The sequence below is a fragment of the Garra rufa genome, chromosome 1, assembly GCF_049309525.1.
Source record: "Garra rufa chromosome 1, GarRuf1.0, whole genome shotgun sequence".
Lineage (NCBI taxonomy): Eukaryota > Metazoa > Chordata > Actinopteri > Cypriniformes > Cyprinidae > Garra > Garra rufa.
The window spans coordinates 63619230-63641515 of NC_133361.1; the positions used below are offsets into that span (position 1 = coordinate 63619230).

At 34.4% G+C, this 22286-nt stretch overlaps 1 protein-coding gene across 1 annotated transcript in view; it reads right to left on the reverse strand.

Annotated features, from left to right (window-relative positions):
- Positions 1–2523: 2523 nt before the first annotated feature.
- The window catches only part of LOC141318513 (uncharacterized), an 81009-nt gene continuing 61246 nt past the window's right edge, over positions 2524–22286 (reverse strand). The window contains 4 exon segments of the mRNA XM_073833201.1: positions 2524–3235; positions 3319–3365; positions 14582–14743; positions 16906–17076. Of these exon segments, the coding sequence (XP_073689302.1) occupies positions 2688–3235; positions 3319–3365; positions 14582–14743; positions 16906–17076 (928 nt within the window). The 3' untranslated portion in view covers positions 2524–2687.

Here is a 22286-nt window from a genome sequence, read left to right on the forward strand (position 1 = left end):
CTTAATTTTTTCATAAAAATTTAATAATATCATAAAATATCCTTAAAATGCTAAATAATAATCAAAATATATTATTAAATAATAATATATAAAATTAATTTTCCAAAAAAAAAGTTAGATTTCAAGCAGCAAGTGTGACCCGAAAAATTAAGAGGCTCAATTTAATTAATTTTAATGGAAAAATAGCTCATTAAACCTGAATAAAAATTTAATACTATCATAAAATATCCTCAAAATGCTAAATAATAATCAAAATATATTATTAAACAATAATATATAAAATTAATTTTCCCCCAAAAAAGTTAGATTTCAAGCAGCAAGTGTGACCCGAAAAAATTAAGAGGCTCAGTTTAATTAATTTTAATGGAAAAATAGCTCATTAAACTTGAATAAAAAATTTAATACTATCATAAAATATCCTCAAAATGTTAAATAATAATCAAAATATATTATTAATCAAAAATATATCACATTAATTTTCCTAAAAAAAGGTTAGATTTCAAGCAGCAAGTGTGACCCGAAAAATAAAGAGGCTCAGTTTAATTAATTTTAATGGAAAAATAGCTCTTACATTTTTCATAAAACTGAAATACTATCATAAAATATCCTCAAAATGCTAAATAATAAGCAAAATATATTATTAAACAATAATATATAAAATTAATTTTCCCCCAAAAAAGTTAGATTTCAAGCAGCAAGTGTGACCCGAAAAAATTAAGAGGCTCAGTTTAGTTAATTTTAATGGAAAAATAGCTCATTAAACTTGAAGAAAAATTTAATACTATCATAAAATATCCTCAAAATGCTAAATAATAATCAAAATATATTATTAAACAATAATATATAAAATTAATTTTCAAAAAAAATAAAATAAAAAAATTTGATTTCAAGCAGCAAGTGTGACCCGAAAAATTAAGAGGCTCAGTTTAATTAATTTTAATGGAAAAATAGCTCATTAAACTTGAATAAAAAAATTTAATACTATCATAAAATATCCTCAAAATGTTAAATAATAATCAAAATATATTATTAAACAATAATATATAAAATTAATTTTCCAAAAAAAAAAAAAAAAAAAAAAAAAGTTAGATTTCAAGCAGCAAGTGTGACCCGAAAAATTAAGAGGCTCAATTTAATTAATTTTAATGGAAAAATAGCTCATTAAACCTGAATAAAAATTTTATACTATCATAAAATATTCTCAAAATGCTAAATAATAATCAAAATATATTATTAAACAATAATATATAAAATTAATTTTCCCCCCAAAAAGTTAGATTTCAAGCAGCAAGTGTGACCCGAAAAAATTAAGAGGCTCAGTTTAATTAATTTTAATGGAAAAATAGCTCATTAAACTTGAATAAATTTAATACTATCATAAAATATCCTCAAAATGTTAAATAATAATCAAAATATATTATTAATCAAAAATATATCACATAAATTTTCCTAAAAAAAAGGTTAGATTTCAAGCAGCAAGTGTGACCCGAAAAATAAAGAGGCTCAGTTTAATTAATTTTAATGGAAAAATAGCTCTTAATTTTTTCATAAAAATTTAATAATATCATAAAATATCCTTAAAATGCTAAATAATAATCAAAATATATTATTAAATAATAATATATAAAATTTATTTTCCAAAAAAAAAGTTAGATTTCAAGCAGCAAGTGTGACCCGAAAAATTAAGAGGCTCAATTTAATTAATTTTAATGGAAAAATAGCTCATTAAACCTGAATAAAAATTTAATACTATCATAAAATATCCTCAAAATGCTAAATAATAATAAAAATATATTATTAAACAATAATATATAAAATTAATTTTCAAAAAAAAATAAAATAAAAAAATTTGATTTCAAGCAGCAAGTGTGACCCGAAAAAATTAAGAGGCTCAGTTTAATTAATTTTAATGGAAAAATAGCTCATTAAACTTGAATAAAAAATTTAATACTATCATAAAATATCCTCAAAATGTTAAATAATAATCAAAATATATTATTAATCAATAATATATAAAATTAATTTTCAAAAAAAAAAAAAAAATTGATTTCAAGCAGCAAGTGTGACCCGAAAAAATTAAGAGGCTCAGTTTAATTAATTTTAATGGAAAAATAGCTCATTAAACTTGAATAAATTTAATACTATCATAAAATATCCTCAAAATGTTAAATAATAATCAAAATATATTATTAATCAAAAATATATCACATTAATTTTCCTAAAAAAAAGGTTAGATTTCAAGCAGCAAGTGTGACCCGAAAAATAAAGAGGCTCAGTTTAATTAATTTTAATGGAAAAATAGCTCTTAATTTTTTCATAAAAATTGAATACTATCATAAAATATCCTCAAAATGTTAAATAATACTCAAAATATATTATTAAACAAAATATATAACATTGATTTTCTTGAAGGAAGATGTTAAATGTTTGGTCTTCTGTCAGTTTTGATTGAGAAAGTATCTGTGACTCAAAAATGAAGAGATTCAAAGGAAATGTTTTTAATGATTTATGTTCAGTTTCACAGACACTTGTTTCTAGCAGTGCTTTTGAATGTTGCTTTCAAACATCTCACAGTAATAATAATAATAATAATAATAATAATAATAATAATAATAATAAGTAGTAGTATTAGTGTGTATTAGTGTGTGATTTGTGTAATGTGTGTGTGTTACAGAGATGTGTGTTATTCAGTTGTGTTTAATGTCACACAGAGACACTGAACAGTTGTAATCATAAAGTCTAAATCCAGCGTGTAGTGTTTGCGTGAATGTGTGTGTGAATGTGTGTAAGTGTGTGAGTTTGTGTTTGTCAGAGACGCTGTAGAAGGACAGAGTGCCGTTCGACTCGTCCAGAAACACTCCTACTCTCTTACAGGAGCCTGGAGCAGCAGATATACCAGTGGAGTTACTATTGTGACGAGCAATGAATCTGTGATTATAGCATTCAAGACTCCAGGAGTTCACATTATGTCCAAACCAACTGTCATCACCCCCTCCTTTCCTCTTGATCTCTTTATATGATACTGATATTTCAGCTCCATCTCCACTCCATTCAGTCTCCCAGTAACAGCGTCCAGTCAGACTCTCAACACTCAGAACCTGAGACACATAATCAAATCTGTCTGGATGATCAGGATATGACTGTCGCTCATTCACGTGTGTCACCTTTCTGTTGTCGTCAGACAGAGTGAGGAGTTTGTTTGCTGTGTTTGTATCCAGTGTGAGATCACAGGCATCTGAACACAAGACACACATTACAAGAGACACATTTACAACTAAACAACAAACAAGAAAACTGTGAGTCTGTTTGTGGACTTACATCTGTGGAGTCCTGCTCTGATCCTGAACTCTCCTCCATGATCCACACTAGAAAACACACACAGAGACATTCATCTCATAATAATAATAATAATAATAATAATAATAATAATAATAATAATAATAAAAATGAAATAGCTGCCTAGCAACTACCCAGAACAACCTAGCAAGTATACATTATACATTAGCTAGTTGCTAGCGTGATTTTAGCATGATTAACAAGTTACTAGCATGTTGCTAGCAACAAGCCAACTTAATAATAATAGCCTAATTATAAGTGACTTATGTTTATATTTATTGTGTATCGCTTCTGTAGGCCCTATATTCTACTATTTGCTATATTTGGCAAACACTGTAAACGACAATGATGTCAATAAAGTTTTGACAGTTTTGATTGTATGCTAGTAACTTGTTAATCATGTTAAAAACATACTAGTGACATGCTAGTCATGATAACAACTTGCTAATCATGCCTAACAACATGCTAATGACATGCTATTCATGCTAGCAACATGCTAATCATGCTAGAAACATGTTATTCATCTATCAATATCAATATATCTATCTATCTTAATCATGTTAACAATATGCTAATCATGCTAGAATCATGCTAGTAACTTGTTAATCTTGCTAAAACATGCTAGTGACTTGCTAGTCATGATAAAAAACATGCTAGTGACATGCTAGTCATGCTAGAACACGCTAATAACTTGTTAATCATGTTAAAACATGCTAGTGACTTGTTAGTCATGCTAACATCATGCTAGTGACATGCTAGTCATGCTAATAAAATGCTAGTGACATGTTAGTAATGCTAACAACATGCTAACGACATGCTAGCAACTTGCTAATCATGCCTAACAACATGCTAATGACATGCTAGTCATGTTAGCAACATGCCAGTGACACGTTTGTCATGCTAGCAACATCTATCAATATCTATCTATTAGGGGTGGAGCCGAACCCGAATACGGTATTCGGAAAGGCACAAATAGCGTGTTTTTAACGAATACTTATTTCGAACAAATACCTTAATAAATATTTGTATTCGGGAACAAGAAAAACTTTCTATCAAAAAAGCTGCGTTTCCTCAGGAGACCGCAGTCAGTGTATGCCCGCGTGAGTGAGTGAGTGAGTGACATTCAGGAGTCGGGGGGTGGGGGTAAAAGAGGTGACTGACACATGCTGCTCCACACAGCAACAGAGAAGACTCGGCTGGGTGAAAAAAGACTTCACTGCGTCACTATTTTTGATGAATATATTTCTGTACCTTAACTGGGTTTATAACTTTGGGAAGCAGAGTTTGATCGGGAGATTATTCTATTAGGGGCCGTTCAAATGCGCGCTAAAGAAGACTGCGACCTGAACAGCACCCGCATTAACTCTAGGCTACTGCATCAGCTCTAAGCAATGTTTTTTTTTTTTTTTTTAAATGTAACACAAGCGATCAAACCAATATACTAGAGCTGATAATTTGTTAAAGGATAGAGATTCAAACACACACGCAATGTCATTTCCAAATGACAACGATTCCCCATGTCTATTAAACCTTTGAAAAAGTCTTACCGGAACATTCAAGTCTGTATTTGCACTGCCGCTGACACAGAGAGAGCAGTCTTCATGTTTAGGTAAGAACAGATTCACAAACAGATCTTTTCAAATACCCAGTCATTCATATTATAGTCTGATTAAAATTCATAGTTTGGATATAAACACTGATGTCTGTGGTACAGATCAAAATAGAGCATGTCATCTTTTCAAAGTAATTGGCGCTTCAAATAACGTTTGTGTCGATTGCATTGTTTCGCCGCTTGGTGGAAACAACTAACTGTTAAAAAATGGATTTGTCATTGTTTAGAAAGATTGATTCAAAAACACAGATTCATTCAGTAATGTTTTTGTGAGCAAGTTATTTATTCATTCAAAGCACTTTTTCATAAATTTAATATAAAAAATTGGTGTATTAAATGTATTATATTTTAAATAAAAATATTATGTATTAACTAATTGATAATTCATTCAAATGAATTAAACACATTTAAATAGACTGCAGCAATTGATATTTTGCTTAGTTTAGAATTGCTAGGAAATTGTTATTTCTAAAAAAAACTAAAACTGAAACTATATAAAAACTAAATACAAACTAAACTAAGAAAAATTCTATTTCAAATTAATGAAACTAATAAAAACAAAACTCAATTTTATTTAAATTTGAAAACTATATTAAAATAAAACTAATTTAAAAAATCTAAACTAAATAGCAAGGTGACATTGATTTAATGTGGAAATTCCATCAGAATCATCCTTTTGGTTGAGGTTGAAAAATCAGTGCTAAATAATATTGGATCAATGACTACGTTTACATGCACACGAATAATGCGATTATTTGCAATAATCAGAGTAAGGACTTAATCGCATTATGATGTTTACATGTCAAGAGCAAAACTCTTCACTCCGGTTTACATGGAATTACCATTATTCCTATTAATTCCTATTGTCCGTCAATGAATTGCATTATGTTCAAGTCGCGCAGTGTTGACAACATAAACTCCATTTCCTGAGCGTGTCCTCAGGCTTATTCATAAAAATAGACACAAACTTAATACAAGTGACCAGAGCCCTGCATTTGAACCCGAGCCGGACGGGCAGCAGTATTTTCAAGAGTTCCGCAAATCCATGATCAAGCGCACATAAAATGCTAAAGATTGCCACAAAGCACCGGTAAAAGTAATTACCAATAATGTGTAGAGATGAAATAAGGAGATTTTTGAATTATTAATAAACTAGTGTTCGCAAGATAAAGTTTATTACACTCTTTAGAGAGAAATGTATCGTTACGGATTGCATAATAAAAGAGTTTTTGTTTTCGATTCAAATGATCTTGTTTTAAAGTAGTAATGCGCTCCGTGAGACTGGGTTGTGCGCTCAACATTAGCACAATTCATATGAATGCATACTTTACACTTAAACATTGAACGAAAACCACATCTCAATTTTACTGATGTAATGGATTAAATGTAGGCTAATGCAGGAAACTGAGTTCACATGACGCGTGTGGCAGATTACTGTGACAGATATGTGCCAACAGCACGGGACAGGACTCTATCTCAGATGCTTGGGGGCAGCCCCTATTTTAGCCCCTGTGTAGCGCCGTCCCTGTCTGCAGGTGCGTGGCACTTCATTCGTGTAAGTCACGAGCACATGCACACTCTGGTCAAAGCGGCAATACTGCGATTAAGGTGGTTACATGCCTGTATATTTTGATTCAAATCGGCGTGCGCCACCTGTTAATAAGATTACGCTTGCTGCGATTATGAGCTTAATCGCATTATTATAATCGAAGTATTGCGTTTACATGAGGAAAAGTTTAATCGCAATATTGCCAAAATCTCATTATAATCGCATTAAAAGGGTCCATGTAAACGCACTCATTTAAATTATAGGCTACTTCTGTTAAATATGGTGTGTAGGCTACCAGAGCTGCTTTTCTTTAAAAAGAAAAAAGACACAATTTCTTCATTAAGTAACTTTTACGTCACGAATATCGATTATTTTCTTAGCACCCCCACATACTGGACTAGCCCCCCGTTAGCCCCGTTAGAGAAAATATTCTGCCGCCTGTCTGTAGATTAGAAACAACGACGGCGAAGAAGGCGACACACTTTTAGGGAGCTCAGGAAACTGGACTTTGCGCGATATGAACATAATGCAATTCATTGACGGACAATAGGAATAATAGGTATAATGGAAATTCCATGTAAACCGGAGTGAAGAACGTTGCTCTTGACATGTAAACATCATAATGCGATTAAGTCCTTACTCTGATTATTGGAAATAATCGCATTATTCTTGCCCATGTAAACGTAGTCATTGTTGATAATTCAATGCTTTTCTGTTGAAATAAAAAATATTGAATCAATGTTGATTTTTGGTCAGCATTTCACTAGTGGAACTTAGACTGTCAATCCCTCATTCAACACTTAAATATGGCACCTTTTACTGAAATGTAGTGAGCACATGCTAATCAAACCATAAATTCTGTTAATTTTGTGAACTCCGCACCAATAAATGAACAAATAAAACTGTTTGCAGAGTGTGTAGATTAACGCAGAACTGTTACCATTAGATAGAACTCCATGCAGGATATTATTTGCAGCAGTAACAGTAGTAGTAGTAGTTGCATTTAATCATTAATTACTAAAAACATAGCTACTACTACTATTACTGTTGCTAATAATGTGTTCATTAGCTAGCTGTTTTTGGCTATAGCTAGAGGAGCACATTCACCCAGAAATTGTTAATGAATAAATTAATGTCTTTATAATTATTGTGGTCATTCAGGTATATATATATATATATATATATATTAGTGGTGGGCCGTTATCGGCGTTAACGTGCTGCGTTAACGTGAGACTCTTATCGGGCGATAAAAAAAAAATCGCCGTTAATCTATTCTCAAAGTTGGGTTGGGAGCTGGGTCTAAAATACGCAAGATATGATGACTTTAACCTTGATATTTTAGCGCGGATGATGTATACCTAGTCTAATTGCACTGTAGGGGGCGAGAACGAGTCTCCAACTTCTGTGAAATTATCACATCAAATGAGACGTGCATAGTCTGCAAACATGGATGCAGTTATGAAGCCGCTTCAGGGCAGGTGCGTTCTTAGACCCTTTTTACTGGGGCACGCGCCCCAGTGAAAATCTGCTGTGCCCCAGTAAAATCTCAAGTTTGAGTTATAATTTACTTTGATAATCCCGAAATAAAGACATTAAACTATATGCAACAACTGAATTGACGTTTCTAAAAGCAACGCAGTTTAATCGAAGACTATGCACGCAGATAGGCTATTCTTTCCCGTGCACGTCTCTGTGTACTGTATTTAACGGAAACGTGCACGTCGTGCAACCTTTTGCGCAGAAGTACTTGGTTACACAAGTTTGTATAGGTAATTATGTTGTAAATGCAATTGCCAAGCAGTTTGTGATGCATTTTGGAAACAGGAGATGAGCGCCTGATCTAATGCGCTACCTGGCCCGTTCTCGAAGACTTACTTTTAGTCATTATTTGGGTAGCACCACTGATCTATAATAGAGAACTGGATTGCTCATGACGTCATAAAAGTGAAGCCACCGCGCCGCCATATTAGTATTCCCTAGTATTCGCATACATTCCATTGAATGAATAGGAAACTATACGATTTTATTGAGAAAACATCACATAACAAGTCAGTGTTTTTATACCTGAAGTCTCACTGTACATTTTCACAATGCAAACATCCTAAACATGTAAACGGTTAATGTTGGGAATTCCCTCTGCTTATTAAAAATGTACGTTCATAGCCTACATTACAGTCGCGTACATCAGATAAACAAACATCATACGATCTCAGTACAGATATTCACGGTTTATGTCATTTTGTTGTTTATATTCGTACAGTAGACTAACTGCATGTTTCAACAATATTTAACAGTAACGTTATTCGTTTTGAAGCAGGTAATGATTTGTTCGTTAAATTAATAATTAATTCAACATACACAGCATTTTACTCAGATGGAAACGGTAATGTTAGTAAATCATTACAGAATTTGCTGATCTGAAGAGTTTGAAATAAATGTTGCTCAATCAGGCACATTAAAAATACACACCATGACTCGGAGAACACCGCTGAATACAAATGGTATGGACTTAAAGACATAAGCTTTATTTCAAAGATTTGTATTTCAATATAACGAGCAATATAGTAACAGAGACTTGTATTATTTACTGTATAATCGAATCAATTTCAGATACTAATACCAAATATATGGTACTGTGTATTATTTCCCGCATAATTAGGTACATAAAGAAATATATTTAGTGTTGGATCAGTTACCCGTCTCTGTAAGTGCGCAGCTGACACACCCACCTGGACGATTTCAATATATCGCTTATCCAGCCCGAAAAGACCATAAACATTCCAGAAAACATCTTAAGTAAAATATTAATTTACATACACATATCCTAAAAAATAATCCTGTGTGAAAGATATGCTTCAAATCAGTTGATTTTAGGTCAGCAATTTACATGTGACTCAATGGCGCTCTCTGCAGGTAGGGAATAGTAAGATGGCGGATCGAACACTTCCGGTGGCTTCACTGCCTAACGGCAGTTTAGAACGCAATGAGCAATCCAGTCATTATATAGATCAGTGGGTAGCACGCATATTCTGAATGCCTTCATCAGAATTCAAATTAGCCATTTTAATCTAGATTAATCTAGATTAATTCCAAGATTTAATCTAGATTAATCTAGATTAAAAAAATTAATCTATGCCCACCCCTAATATATATATATATATATATATATATTAAATTAAACATTAAATTTTTTTAAGAAAAATACTTTAAATTATAATTAAACATTTAAATTATAACTATTTATATTATTCATGATTTAAATATTCATTATAATTGTCAGATTTAAATCAAATAGAATTTGCATACATTTAATGAATCACCTAAGAATACAGGTTAATAGAGAGAATTCAGTTTTTTTATGCGCCACAAACCAATCCAACCGCCAATCAAATCAAAGCGCGGCATAACAGATTTCAAATGTGAAACGGACGCAGACGAGGCAACATCAAATTGTTTTATTAGAGGTAAGTAATAAAAGGTCACTAAAAATCGACATAAAATACAACGCTTAGAAATTATAATAAAATAATGCGTGTAACTTCATTTACTTCTGTTACAGAGAGTTCCCTTTATTTGACGACAGTTGACAGATGTTTATTGATTCACGTCAGAGAAAAGAAGTAAGTTAATGTTACATGGACTTTATTTCATTTCGTGTGTATTTCACTACTCATCTTCCTAACAACTTGTGTGTTTTTATCTGGACAAGTCCGAGTGAACTGCGAGTCTGCGATGAGTCACATGAACGCGAGCTGTCTGGACAAACGAACGTCCAGGTAAGAATTTTCATTAAATATATTACATTTTGGTTTGTTTTTCCACCAAGCCATATACAATAGTGAGAGTGTTGTTTAAATGTTTGTTTCAACACTATATGTGACAGCACAAGCAGACTGATCGCGATTTTGACATTCTATCCTGAAAAAAAATATATGAAAAGTTTTATGTTAATATTTTTACAAATTTCTTATTTGTGCTTTCAACCTAATTTTAATTTCTCTCAGCTCCTTCTTTGACTGATAATTAGTGGCAACCTTGCATTGGTTGATTTTCTAATTTTGATGTAATTAGTTTAATATATTTGATTATTTTATTTAATATATTTTTATATATTAGTTTGATATAACGTTAATACTTTTTTAACACCTTAAGTCAGTATGTCACAAAACGAATTTGCTTAATCTAATAACAGTGTTTTTCACCCTCCATTTTTTCCTTTTTGTAGGCCCATCAGGACATTTCACAGCTTTGCTCACATCAGGACTGAAGAACTGGCTGAACCAGTGTCTGGGGTTTCAAGAGATGGCAGCTACCAGAGTGGACTCTTTAATGTGAAGATGCCAGATGTGTGATGGTAATTTACATTTTAAGATTAATTTATTTTTATTTGATTTATTTATTTATTGACAAAAGCAAGTTTTTCATTCAATACACATCTACCAAGTGAAAAAAAAAAAAAAAAAAAAAACACTCCCATGACATTTATTTGTAACCTATCCATGTTTTTTGTACAAATATGTTCCTAACACCCTTTTAGGTTGGATGTTTTGCTGTCGGAGGAGCATCAGTTGAGGCACGTGTTAGGATGCTGTGTTGTACTCTAACCAGTGTGCTGGCTTCTTAGATGAACTGGGCAGTAGGAGACTGAAAGATCAGCCTGAAAAAAAAAAAAACTAAATTTACAGACACCAGGCTCCAAGATGTGCATAGTAAGTCAGGGTCATTTTGTCCTAAATTCAGTTTGATCAAATCGAAATCCATTAAAAGTCTTAATTATCTTAACGTTAATGAGAAAAGCCTTATGTTTTTAATAGATCTTAACTTTGGAGACAGATTTTTTATTTTTTATTTTAAGCGCACTCATCTGCCATATTAAATTCTAATTACAATTTGCACATAATTTTGTAGTATATTAAGTCACATTTCCAAATATTTAGGACCCACCTTCTTTCAGTTACACGCTACTACTAATCGAATGTTTTACACCATTGTACAGTTTTAACATCCTGTTTGTTTTTATACTTTAGATGCCTTACTACAAGTGAAAGCTGAGAAAAAGGAGGCCTCAGATATCATCTTTTCTGTGACAGTGCAACATTGGCTCCCTGTATGGCTTGGGGACATTGCCTCATGGTGGAAAGCCCTAAGTTTATCAGACTATGTCTCGGTCTGTGGTATTTTAGTGTTTCTAGCTTTGATGGTGAGTTTTAATTTCCATTTACTTCCATTCTGGAGATGCAGGCTGCATTTGTTATATGTTGTCAGATTTACAGGCTCTTCTCCTGGCATTTGCTTTATAAATTCAGAATAAACTGTTCCATGTATTAAGGCCACTATGTCATTTATTTTATCATATCCTGTATATACATTGTATTTTAAGCTTTGTCCCCCATTTCACAAGGCTAGTCCCAAACTAAACTCATGTTTGAGCTCTCTTAACTGAAAATAACTTGCTCTGACAGATCTTAAAATGTAATTGCCATTGCTTTGTCGGAGATGCACACCATTAATGTGTTTTTTTTTCTTGCATTTTATAAAAAGCTGTTTAAATATCCTAATTTAACTAAGGTCTAGTTCTGATTTAAACTAAGACCTGTTCAGTAATCAGGGCCTATATGTTTTGAAGTCACCAAAGTGTGTTTGTTGTTGGATTATTTTTAATAATAATTTGTTTTACCTGAATGCAATGTTATTTTCTTGTTCAAATTGTGTGGGGCAAAAATAAACATATTTGCATGTAAACTGAAGAATGTTCTTTAATTTGAGTGACTTATTGATTCAAAACCATATTAATTACAGCCCTGCATGTTCTCTGATTGAAAGGAGTAAAAACTTGATTGATTTGATGTTTCTATGTTAATTAAATGTTAAATAAGTGATTTAATTTGAGTTGAAGAAATGTTGATTTTATTACCATCTTGATCTATTTTTCATCATTGAAATAACATTATTTCAGGGTGCAAAACTGATGAAAAAACAATGGTAAATTTCAACATTGATTAATATGATTGATGCATTAGCATTGATTCAATGCTGGTCTGCTATCTGGGCTTGGTATGGCGGCGCTACCAGGAGACAGGCCAGTACATAAGGAGACATGGAGGAGGCCGTAGGAGGGCAACAACCCAGCAGCAGGTCTGCTACCTCCGCCTTTGTACAAGGAGGAAGAGGAGGAGCACTGCCAGAGCCCTGCAAAATGACCTCCAACAGGCCACAAATGTGCATGTGTCTGCTTAAACGGTCAGAAACAGACTCCATAAGGGTGGTATGAGTGCCCGACGTCCCCAGGTGGGGGTTGTGCTTACAGCCCAACATCGTTCAGGACGTTTGGCATTTGTCAGATAACACCAAGATTGGCAAATTTGCCACTGGCGCCCTGTGCTCTTCAGAGATGAAAGCAGGTTCACACTGAGCACATGTGACAGATGTGACAGAGTCTAGAGACGCCGTGGAGAACATTCTGCTTCCTGCAACATCCTCCAGCATGACCGGTTTGGCAATGGGTCAGTAATGGTGTGGGTCGGCATTTCTTTGGAGGGCCGCACAGCCCTCCATGTGCTGAAGATGAGATCCTCACACCCCTTGTGAGATCATATGCTGTTGCGGTTGACAATGCTACACCTTGTGTGGCTGGAGTGTGTCAGCAGTTCCTGCAAGACGAAGGCATTGATGCTATGGACTGGCCCGCCCGTTCCCCAGACCTGAATCCAATCGAGCACATCTGGGACATCATGTCTCGCTCTATCCACCAACGCCACTTTGCACCACAGACTGTCCAGGAGTTGGCAGATGCTTTAGTCCAGGTCTGGGAGGAGATCCATCAGGAGACCATCCGCCACCTCATCAGGAGCATGCCCAGGCATTGTAGGGAGGTCATACAGGCACGTGGAGTCCACACACACAACTGAGCCTCATTTGGACTAGTTTTAAGGACATTACATCAAAGTTGGATCAGCCTGTAGTGTATTTTTCCACTTCAATTTTAAGTGTGACTCCAAATCCAGACCTCCATGGGTTATTAATTTAATTTTCATTGAGCATTTTTGTGCGATTGTGTTGTCAGCACATTCAACTATGCAAAGAACAAAGTATTTAAAAAGAATATTTCATTCATTCAGATCTAGGATGTGTTATTTTAGTGTTCCCTTTATTTTTTTGAGCAGTGTAGTTTGCAAGAACACTAAACAACCATGGTGTGCATGGCAGGGTTGCAAGGAGAAAGCCACAACTCTCAAAAAAAAAAAACCTGCTGCCTGTCTGCAGTTATATAATGACATGTGGACAAGTCGATGAGACCAAAATATAATTTTTGGTTTACATGAGAAGTGTTATGTGGAACAACAAATCCTGAATTATAGCAAATTCTAAAGGGAAATGTCAGGACATCTGTCCATGAACTAAAATCTAAAGAGAAAGTGGGTCATGCAGCAAGACAATAACCCAAGCGCACAAGTCATTCGACCGAAAAATGATTAAACAAGTTAATGTTTTGAAATGGCCGAGTCAAAGTCCAGACCTTAATACAATTAAAATGTTGTGGAAGGACCTGAAGCAAGCAGTTTATACTGTAGGAGGAAATCCACCAACATCACAGGGTTCAAGTGTTTCTATACTAAAAAATGGCTAAAATTCCTACAAGCAGTTGTGCAGGACTCAGGATCAGCAGTTAGAAAACCATGTTACCTGCAGTTATTCCTTTAATTATTTAACTTTGGGTAATTTTTCTCATTAACTAAATGACAAATTATATATTTCTTATCATGTTTGTTTGATTGATTCTCTTTGTCAACTTTAAAGTTTAAGGACTTGTGAAAATCTCATGATGTTTTGTGTTATATTTATGGAGAAATATAGACAATTATAAAGGGATAAAGGGCTCACAAACTTTCAAGCAGCACTGTGTGTGTGTGTGTGTGTGTATATATATATATATATATATATATATATATATATATATATATATATAAATACACACATTATTTTAAAGGTTGTTGTTGCTCATTGTGATAAATCATAATAGGACTGAAATTAAAAACCTCTCTCACATACATTGCTGACAGAATGATTGTTTCTACTCAACTTACTTGAGCTTGTCCATATGGTTGAGAGTTTCAGAGAGCAGCTTTACTCCTGATTCTCCTGGGTGATTGTAGCTCAGATCCAGCTCTTTCAGGTGTGAGGGGTTTGAACTCAGAGCTGATGCCAGAGCAGCACAACCTTCTTCTGTCACCAAACAATGAGATAATCTACAACAACAGTAAGTGTTCATGTTAGTGTGCTCAATTTTTAACTTTTTCCTGGATAAGAGAGAATATAGTCATGCTGCAGAGGAATTACTAGACCCTGAAGTTCTCATAAGTCCCTTAAAATTAGTATAATGTATCATATTGTAAAAACAACATCAGTCACTTTTTTACTAACTATTTACTATTTATGATATTTCTCTATTTCTGAATGTGTATCATGCACCTTTTTTCAATTGGCCACACTAACGGTACAGAAGAAGACATGGTGTGTGCCTTTATTGATAGATTATTGTGACATCTGCACCAGTTGTCATGAATGCAGTTTATATAATGTGATGCTGGAGCAATACAAGCAATACAGTTTCCCATTTTCACAAACATAAGTCCATCATCCACTTCAGCGAAATAGTGTTTCACTCTACATGAATACCATATTTTCACTGAGTTTTTAAATGAAAACAGGTTTATGTGAAGGGCTCTCTGGAACATTTATTTCTGATTTGTCAGTTGTGACATAACATAACTGTTGTCAGGAAGCTGAATAACACAACGCTTTTACAGGTATTGCAGTGACAGCAGCCCAAAATTCCAGCTGATGTCATTAACTTGTATCTTTGCTAAGGTTTAATCTATATTTTGTTTATGCAGTGAGGATGGTGCAGTGTATACCTGGATTTTACTGTTATACCTACCTGACACACTTTTACTGTCCAACTGTGGCAGTAGAGAAAAATCATTAGCATGGATGAGTTTGAGCTCTGGAGAATGTGAAATGTTTCTATTTACAGCAGGTTCTTCTCTTATGAACAAAGAATGACACAATGTAAAAGATTATTTATGTAGTGTAATTAACTTTACTGATTTTAATGTTAATTTAATTTTTGAGATTGTGAACTGTGATGAATAACCAATTTTTAGTGATTGTAAAGTGAGCTACATGGCAGTAATCTGTCGAATAAAAGTATTGTTTTTTAAAGTTACTAGGAGGACTGATGGCTAATTATATGCTGCAAAGTTTTGGAAGGGACATCTACATATAAATGCATGATTGACTCTGAAGTTGCACTTGACATAGTGATAAGAGCACAGGACAAAATATGTCATGTCAAAATAGATATGTACAATGTAAACGTAGACCAATAGATTACTAGAAAAAATATTCATATCAATATATTTTTAAAATATATATTTACAAAATTATTTGTAAAAGTAATGCCTTACTGCTCTTGACTTTTAACGCTAAAAGGGCAACGTAACCCCTGATATACAAATATTTACAGACAGATCATTTAAAATGTACAATTTAAACTCTTTTTAACATAAACATAATAAGCTAATGCTGAACAACAACATCTTAAACATGCATGTCCAGGGTAAGAGATTTCCCACTACAGGTGACCTAGTAAAAAAAAAAAAAGCAATATATGTAATAAAATACATTTATTTCAAACTAAGAATAGTTCAAATCTATTAACATATTTACTAATATGTTAATATAAACATTCTAATGGAACTCTGGAAGTGTGTTGCAAACTGCTACAGCAAACACTTTGAATATTGAGCAGCATGCTTACTGGCAGAAATCATTCAGCTGTGCCATGACATTGCACATCTAACTTTGTGCAGCTCTAGACATGAGCTGAAAATATATGATTTGCTGAAAAGGTAATGTAATTTACTTATATAAAAGTGAATAACTTAATCATTAGAAAATGTGGCTGAGTGTAAGTGACAAGCACTAGAGGGAATATAACTTTCCCTAAAGCAGTGGTCCACCAAAACCCTGACCGTTGAACAATACACATTTTAAATCTCTCTCTCTCATCGGACACAACCATTTCGGGTCTCTACACACTAACTCTACTGAAGTCTGTACTAACAAGCTGATGCTTTGAATCAGGTGTGTTTTTAATAGGGAAACACACAAAATGTGCAGATTTTGGGGTATTCCATGGGTTCCTAAAGGTAGCTGAGGGAGCCTGTAAAAACTTAGTGGAGAACAACACATGGGGCAATAGCTACAAGCAGACAAAGTGCACATAATTATGAAAGTGTGTATTTATAATTATTTTATTATAAAATTAGACACACACACACACACACACACACACACATACATACTATTATTAAAATTTTAAAATAAAACAATATGAATCACAAACCTCAGTATGCAGAGTTGTTTCAGACTCTTCAGTCCAATAGTGAGCAGCTTCACTCCTGAATCCTGCAGGTCATTGTTACTCAGGTCCAACTCTCTCAGGTGTGAGGGGTTTAAACTCAGAGCTGTTGCCAGAGCAGCACAACCTTCCGCATTCACTAAACAGTTAGATAATCTACAACAAAAGTGTTCATGTTAGTGTGCTTCATTTTTATATATACTTTAGATCAGTCAATAGTGAACTAAATTTTTGGAAGCCCACTGCTCTGCATGGTTTAGCTCCAACCCCAATCAAACACACCTCATTCAGCTAATCAATCTTTTAAGTTGGAGCTGGTTGGAGCTGTGGCCCTCCAGGAATTGCACTTTAGACCTTTGCTTTAGATCTTATATCTGTGATTTGTATAACAGAAGTAGGAATGCAGTGTGTGCTTGTGTGTGTACTAGAGCTGGGACAATAAATCGATGAGACATCACAAGATGGGATCAATTTTGAGATTTCCGGAATGCGTCTCAGTTCATTAATAAAAGCTATATACTGTATGTATGTATACGTATATATATATATATATATATCAGAGGTCGCGTTAACCAAAAATTTTCCGTCATTGACGAAATGTTTTAATCAGTGACGGAAAAATCTGAAGGCTGTCCGTCACTTTGATGGAATCCACCACACAAAGGGTGATCTATTGTAATTTGTAACTGTAGTTCCCACCCCTGTCCAGTTGGTGGCAAATGCGCTCCAGTGTTCGCTCAGAGCACGTTATCCAGAACAAAAAAGAAACTCTTACGAATCCTTTGCTATGCGTTTGATTACACCAGGACCCAGTTAAGGCTACAGCGATCTATCACGCCACATTAAAGAGCGCCAAAACGGTATTTATTACTTTAATTTTCTAACGAAATGGACAGAATTTGAAATCTGAGGCTTTTTCATATTGAAAGTAACAAATGAGGCACACTATGTAGCCTACTCTTCACAAACAGCATATACCGAAAGATCGATTGGGATTTAAGAAATATTAGTCTATAAAAATGAGAATCGAGAAATCGATTTTTTTACCCAGCCCTAGCATGTTTTGTTGTTTTTGTCACTGCTGTGTGTGGTATTGAACACGAAAAGTAACGCAGTTTCTGTTAGGGCTGGGCGTTAAAACGATAACGATATATATCGCGATAGACAAGAGATCGATATCAATAAAAAATGTGTTCGATAAAACGTTCGATATTTTGTATTCTTCGTTGGCCCGCCCAGCCCCCTTTAACGTTCAGTTCGCGCCAGATCACAATAGAAGTTAAGGTTATCTTTCCTACAGAACGGGTCCATGTTGTTGTATTAAACAAAGTAAATAGCCTTATGTTATTTATCTTATTTACACGACGGCATGTCATTTCTGTCTCTACATGATCGCGCGTTTACAATGTCTCCTCACAGGCGGGATCGCGGACTCCATTCATTTTTATTTTTAAAAATAAATCTGTGATTTTGCTTTCATTTGATTATCAGAAAAATTAAAACAAGAATTTCTGAAAAAAAAAAAAGATTGTAAGGCCCTATTGTTCAAAATGTATTAAGTTTTGGACTTATTTTTTCACTTAAATAAATATTTTTGTTATTACACAAAGTATAGGCTAAAAGTACCGGGAAAGAAGTAATGTTGGCTACTGGCAACCAGCAATCTGTGCAGAAAAAAATATTATCAGCCAAGTACTTTGCAACAACCTCTGACCTGTGGTCAAGCCGTACTTCTGGGCCATACATTAGCTTGACCATTCACTTCATCGACAATGAATGGGGTTTGAATTGAGGATTAAGAGATAATTAAGTGTATATTGTGACTTTAGACTTATGTTTACATTTTAATTATTTGAGTTTTCCATGGTTGTTGACATTTCTGTCTTAATAACTGAGGGGATTATGATCAGAGGCAGGTTAAGTTTAAAATAAAAATGCTTGAGTGTAATATATTTTTCTCCTGGTCCTTATTTTAAATGGGTCATAAAAATATCAATAATTATCGATATCGACCGATATGAAACACTGATATCGTGATATAGTTTTCAGCCATATCGCAATATATATATTACTGCCGCACGCACTCAAGTTAATTATTGTCTATTTTTTAAATCTAAAATCAATTTTATACACCATCATTTTAGTTTTTCATAACGTTTCATAACATTTCACCCCCTGTTGTATTCTACAACTAAAACAATCATAGCGCTTTGTTATCACTAGTTTTATGTTGATTTCCCAAGTCCACAACTAGCTTATAGCCCATTAGTAGTGCTGTCAAACGATTAATCGCGATTAATCACATCCAAAATAAAAGTTGTTGTTTACATAATGTATGTGTGTGTAATGTGTATATTTAATATGTATATATAAATACACACATATGCATGGATGTATTTAAGAAAACTATGTTATGTTTATATATTAAATGTATTTATATATAATATTAATTATTGAATAAAAATGTATTTCAAAATAAATATGGAAAATATTCTCAAAATATATACTGTATGCGTGTGTATTTATATATACATACTAAATATACACAGTACACACAAATATATTATATAAACAATAACTTTTATTTTGGATGCGATTAATCGCGATTAATCGTTTGACAGCACTACCCATTAGCATTCATTGCAGCTCGACCTGAAGGCCGTGTAGAAGCAGATCCACGGGTTGTTTTAGAGGAAGGGTGAGCTGCGAGAGCTGCACTCGAATCTTCCCACCAAAGATAAAATAACCTGCCTGATTTATCTCAACTGCTCTGTGTACACATAAACACACACGCACTAGACTAAATGACTGGTAACAAGGGCACTATCTGCCCTAATACATTAGAAACTGTTGAGAAAAACATACTGTGCCATGGTACAACAATAATAACCATTCTCTCAAGAAAGCAACTCTTAATCTTGAGCGCAAATGGAGGAAAAGCTAACTTGGAAGTTTTTAGAATTGTATGGGAAAACAGTATGTCCAGCTATAGACAGGCTTTAAAGGGGTCATCGGATGCCCTTTTTCCACAAGTTAATATGATGCTTTAGGGTCCTAATGAAAAGTTTGTAATATACTTTGATTTAAAATTCTCAATGGTAGTGTAAAAAAACACTCATTTTACGTGGTAAAAACGGCTCTGTTCTCAGCAAGCAATATCAGTACAGTACTGAGGTATAGAGACAAACGCAATGTTTACTGAGGTACAGATACGAACGCGATGTGTTTACTGAGGTATAGCTGATTAAAGGTTGTATCAGCGATTTCTAGCCTGAAACATAAAGTGTAAAATTCAGCTTATCTTTCATCACGATCCGCTCGCTGCCTGCCCCATAAATTGTCTGTGAAAAAACCGCGTCTCTCTGGTCAGCATAGGGTCCGAGATATGCCAAAAAAACAATCGGCACTACCAACCTTTCCACAGCAAAAACAAACATTGTTCCAACCAATCAGCGTCAGGGGTTTGGTGTTGTGGACTTTCGCTCCGCCTCCCTCACATCCCTGCACCAGTAGGAAAGTCCACAACACGAACCCCCTGACGCTGATTGGTTGGAACACGGTTTGTTTATCTGTGGTTATTGTTGATAGCGCCGATTGTTTTTTTGGCATATCTCGGACCCTAGGCTGACCAGAGAGACGCGGTTTTTTCACAGACAATTTATGGGGCAGGCAGCGAGCGGATCGTGAATAAAGGTCAGCTGAATTTGACACTTTATGTTTTAGGCTAGAAATCGCTGATACAACCTTTAAACAATGTGGCATTCCACCATTCCTGTGCAGTCACAGCCTGGTTTGACGCCCATCCAAGGATGCTGTCCCATTTCCTTGCCCCTTACTCTCCTTTTCTCAACCCCATTGAGGAGTTTTTCTCAGCCTGGAGATGGAAGGTTTTTGACCATCGTCCACATCACCAAATGTTACTCCCGGATGCAATGGATGCTTCATGCCAAGACATCACAGCTGAACACTTGCAGGGGTGGATAATACGGTGGCCGAGAGAGGCCAACGCGCTGCAAACAAGAAAACACATGCAAACAGAAAAAACGACAACAAATTAAGAAAACATCTTCATCAGTTTGACAACACAGGCGCTGCAAATCCTCGCAACGCAACCAAACTCAGAAACGCGCTGCGAACACACGAACGCGCTGCATATAGCACGGACCACAACGGAAATGTTTCAGGGGGACCTCAAAAAGTGACGAACCCATCTGGGACCTGATTATTTTTCAGTGGCTGTTGGTCAGAGCAGAGGTGTTATCGGTGAACTATCGCCTTTTAGTGATAGTATAGTATCACTTAAAGGTGATAGTGATATAAATAATCAGGTAATATAGTGATATAAATAATCAGGTCCCAGATGAGTTTGTCACTTTTTGAGGTCCCCCTGAAACATTTCCGTTGTGGGCCGTGCTATATGCAGCGCGTTTGTTAGTTTGCAGCGCCCTCGTGTGTTCGCAGCGCGTTTCTGTGTTTGGTTGTGTTGTGAGAATTTGCAGCGCGTTTCCGTATTTGTGTTTGCGTTGCGAGGATTTGCAGCGCCTGTGTTGTCAAACTGATGAAGATGTTTTCTTAATTTGTTGTCGTTTTTTTCTTTTTGCATGTGTTTTCTTGTTTGCAGCGCGTTGGCCTCTCTTGGCCACCGTAGGATAAGGCAAAATGCAGAAGTCTGGGCAGAATAGAAGATTACTTTTTTTTTTTATTGTAATTCCGGTGCTTTTTCTGTTTGTATATCTTGCAGTAATATCCTTTTGCAAATAAAGTCTGTACTGCAGCAATTCTGTGTCTGTATTTGTTTTTACATAAACTGTACATTTTAAAAAGCTACTCTGAGATGGACATTTATTTTTGAATTGAATTTCTGCAGCAAAAGAAACAAAATGCATGCATTTACTAAAACCAACAAAACAAAAATGTAGGGAGGCTTCAAATATAAGGGCAGAACTGACAATTAAATAATGCAGTTTCTGTAATTTCAGCTGATTATAGTGTTGTTGTTTTTTTGTCAATGTGTTATGATTGACTAAATGTTCCTGTTGGAAGAGAACATGTGTTATTGTTTTGACTAATTATTTGATTTAAAAACATTTTTGCAGTGTTTTGTTAGACAGTGTATTGTGTTAGTTTATTATTGTATTTTGAAAATTAGTTTTGGGGTTTAGTTTACAATGTGTGATCTTGAGCAATGAAATTAACCGTTTTGCCAATTGTGTGTTTTAGGTGCATTAAGAGTTTAGTAAACGTTTTAAATGTATTGAAAAAACTGTCATAGCGATTGTACAAAAAAAATTCAGCAGCAGCTTCTCATATAATAGTGAGAAATTATTTGCGTAAATATAAACCTATTTACTGTGTCCTCAGTGTCC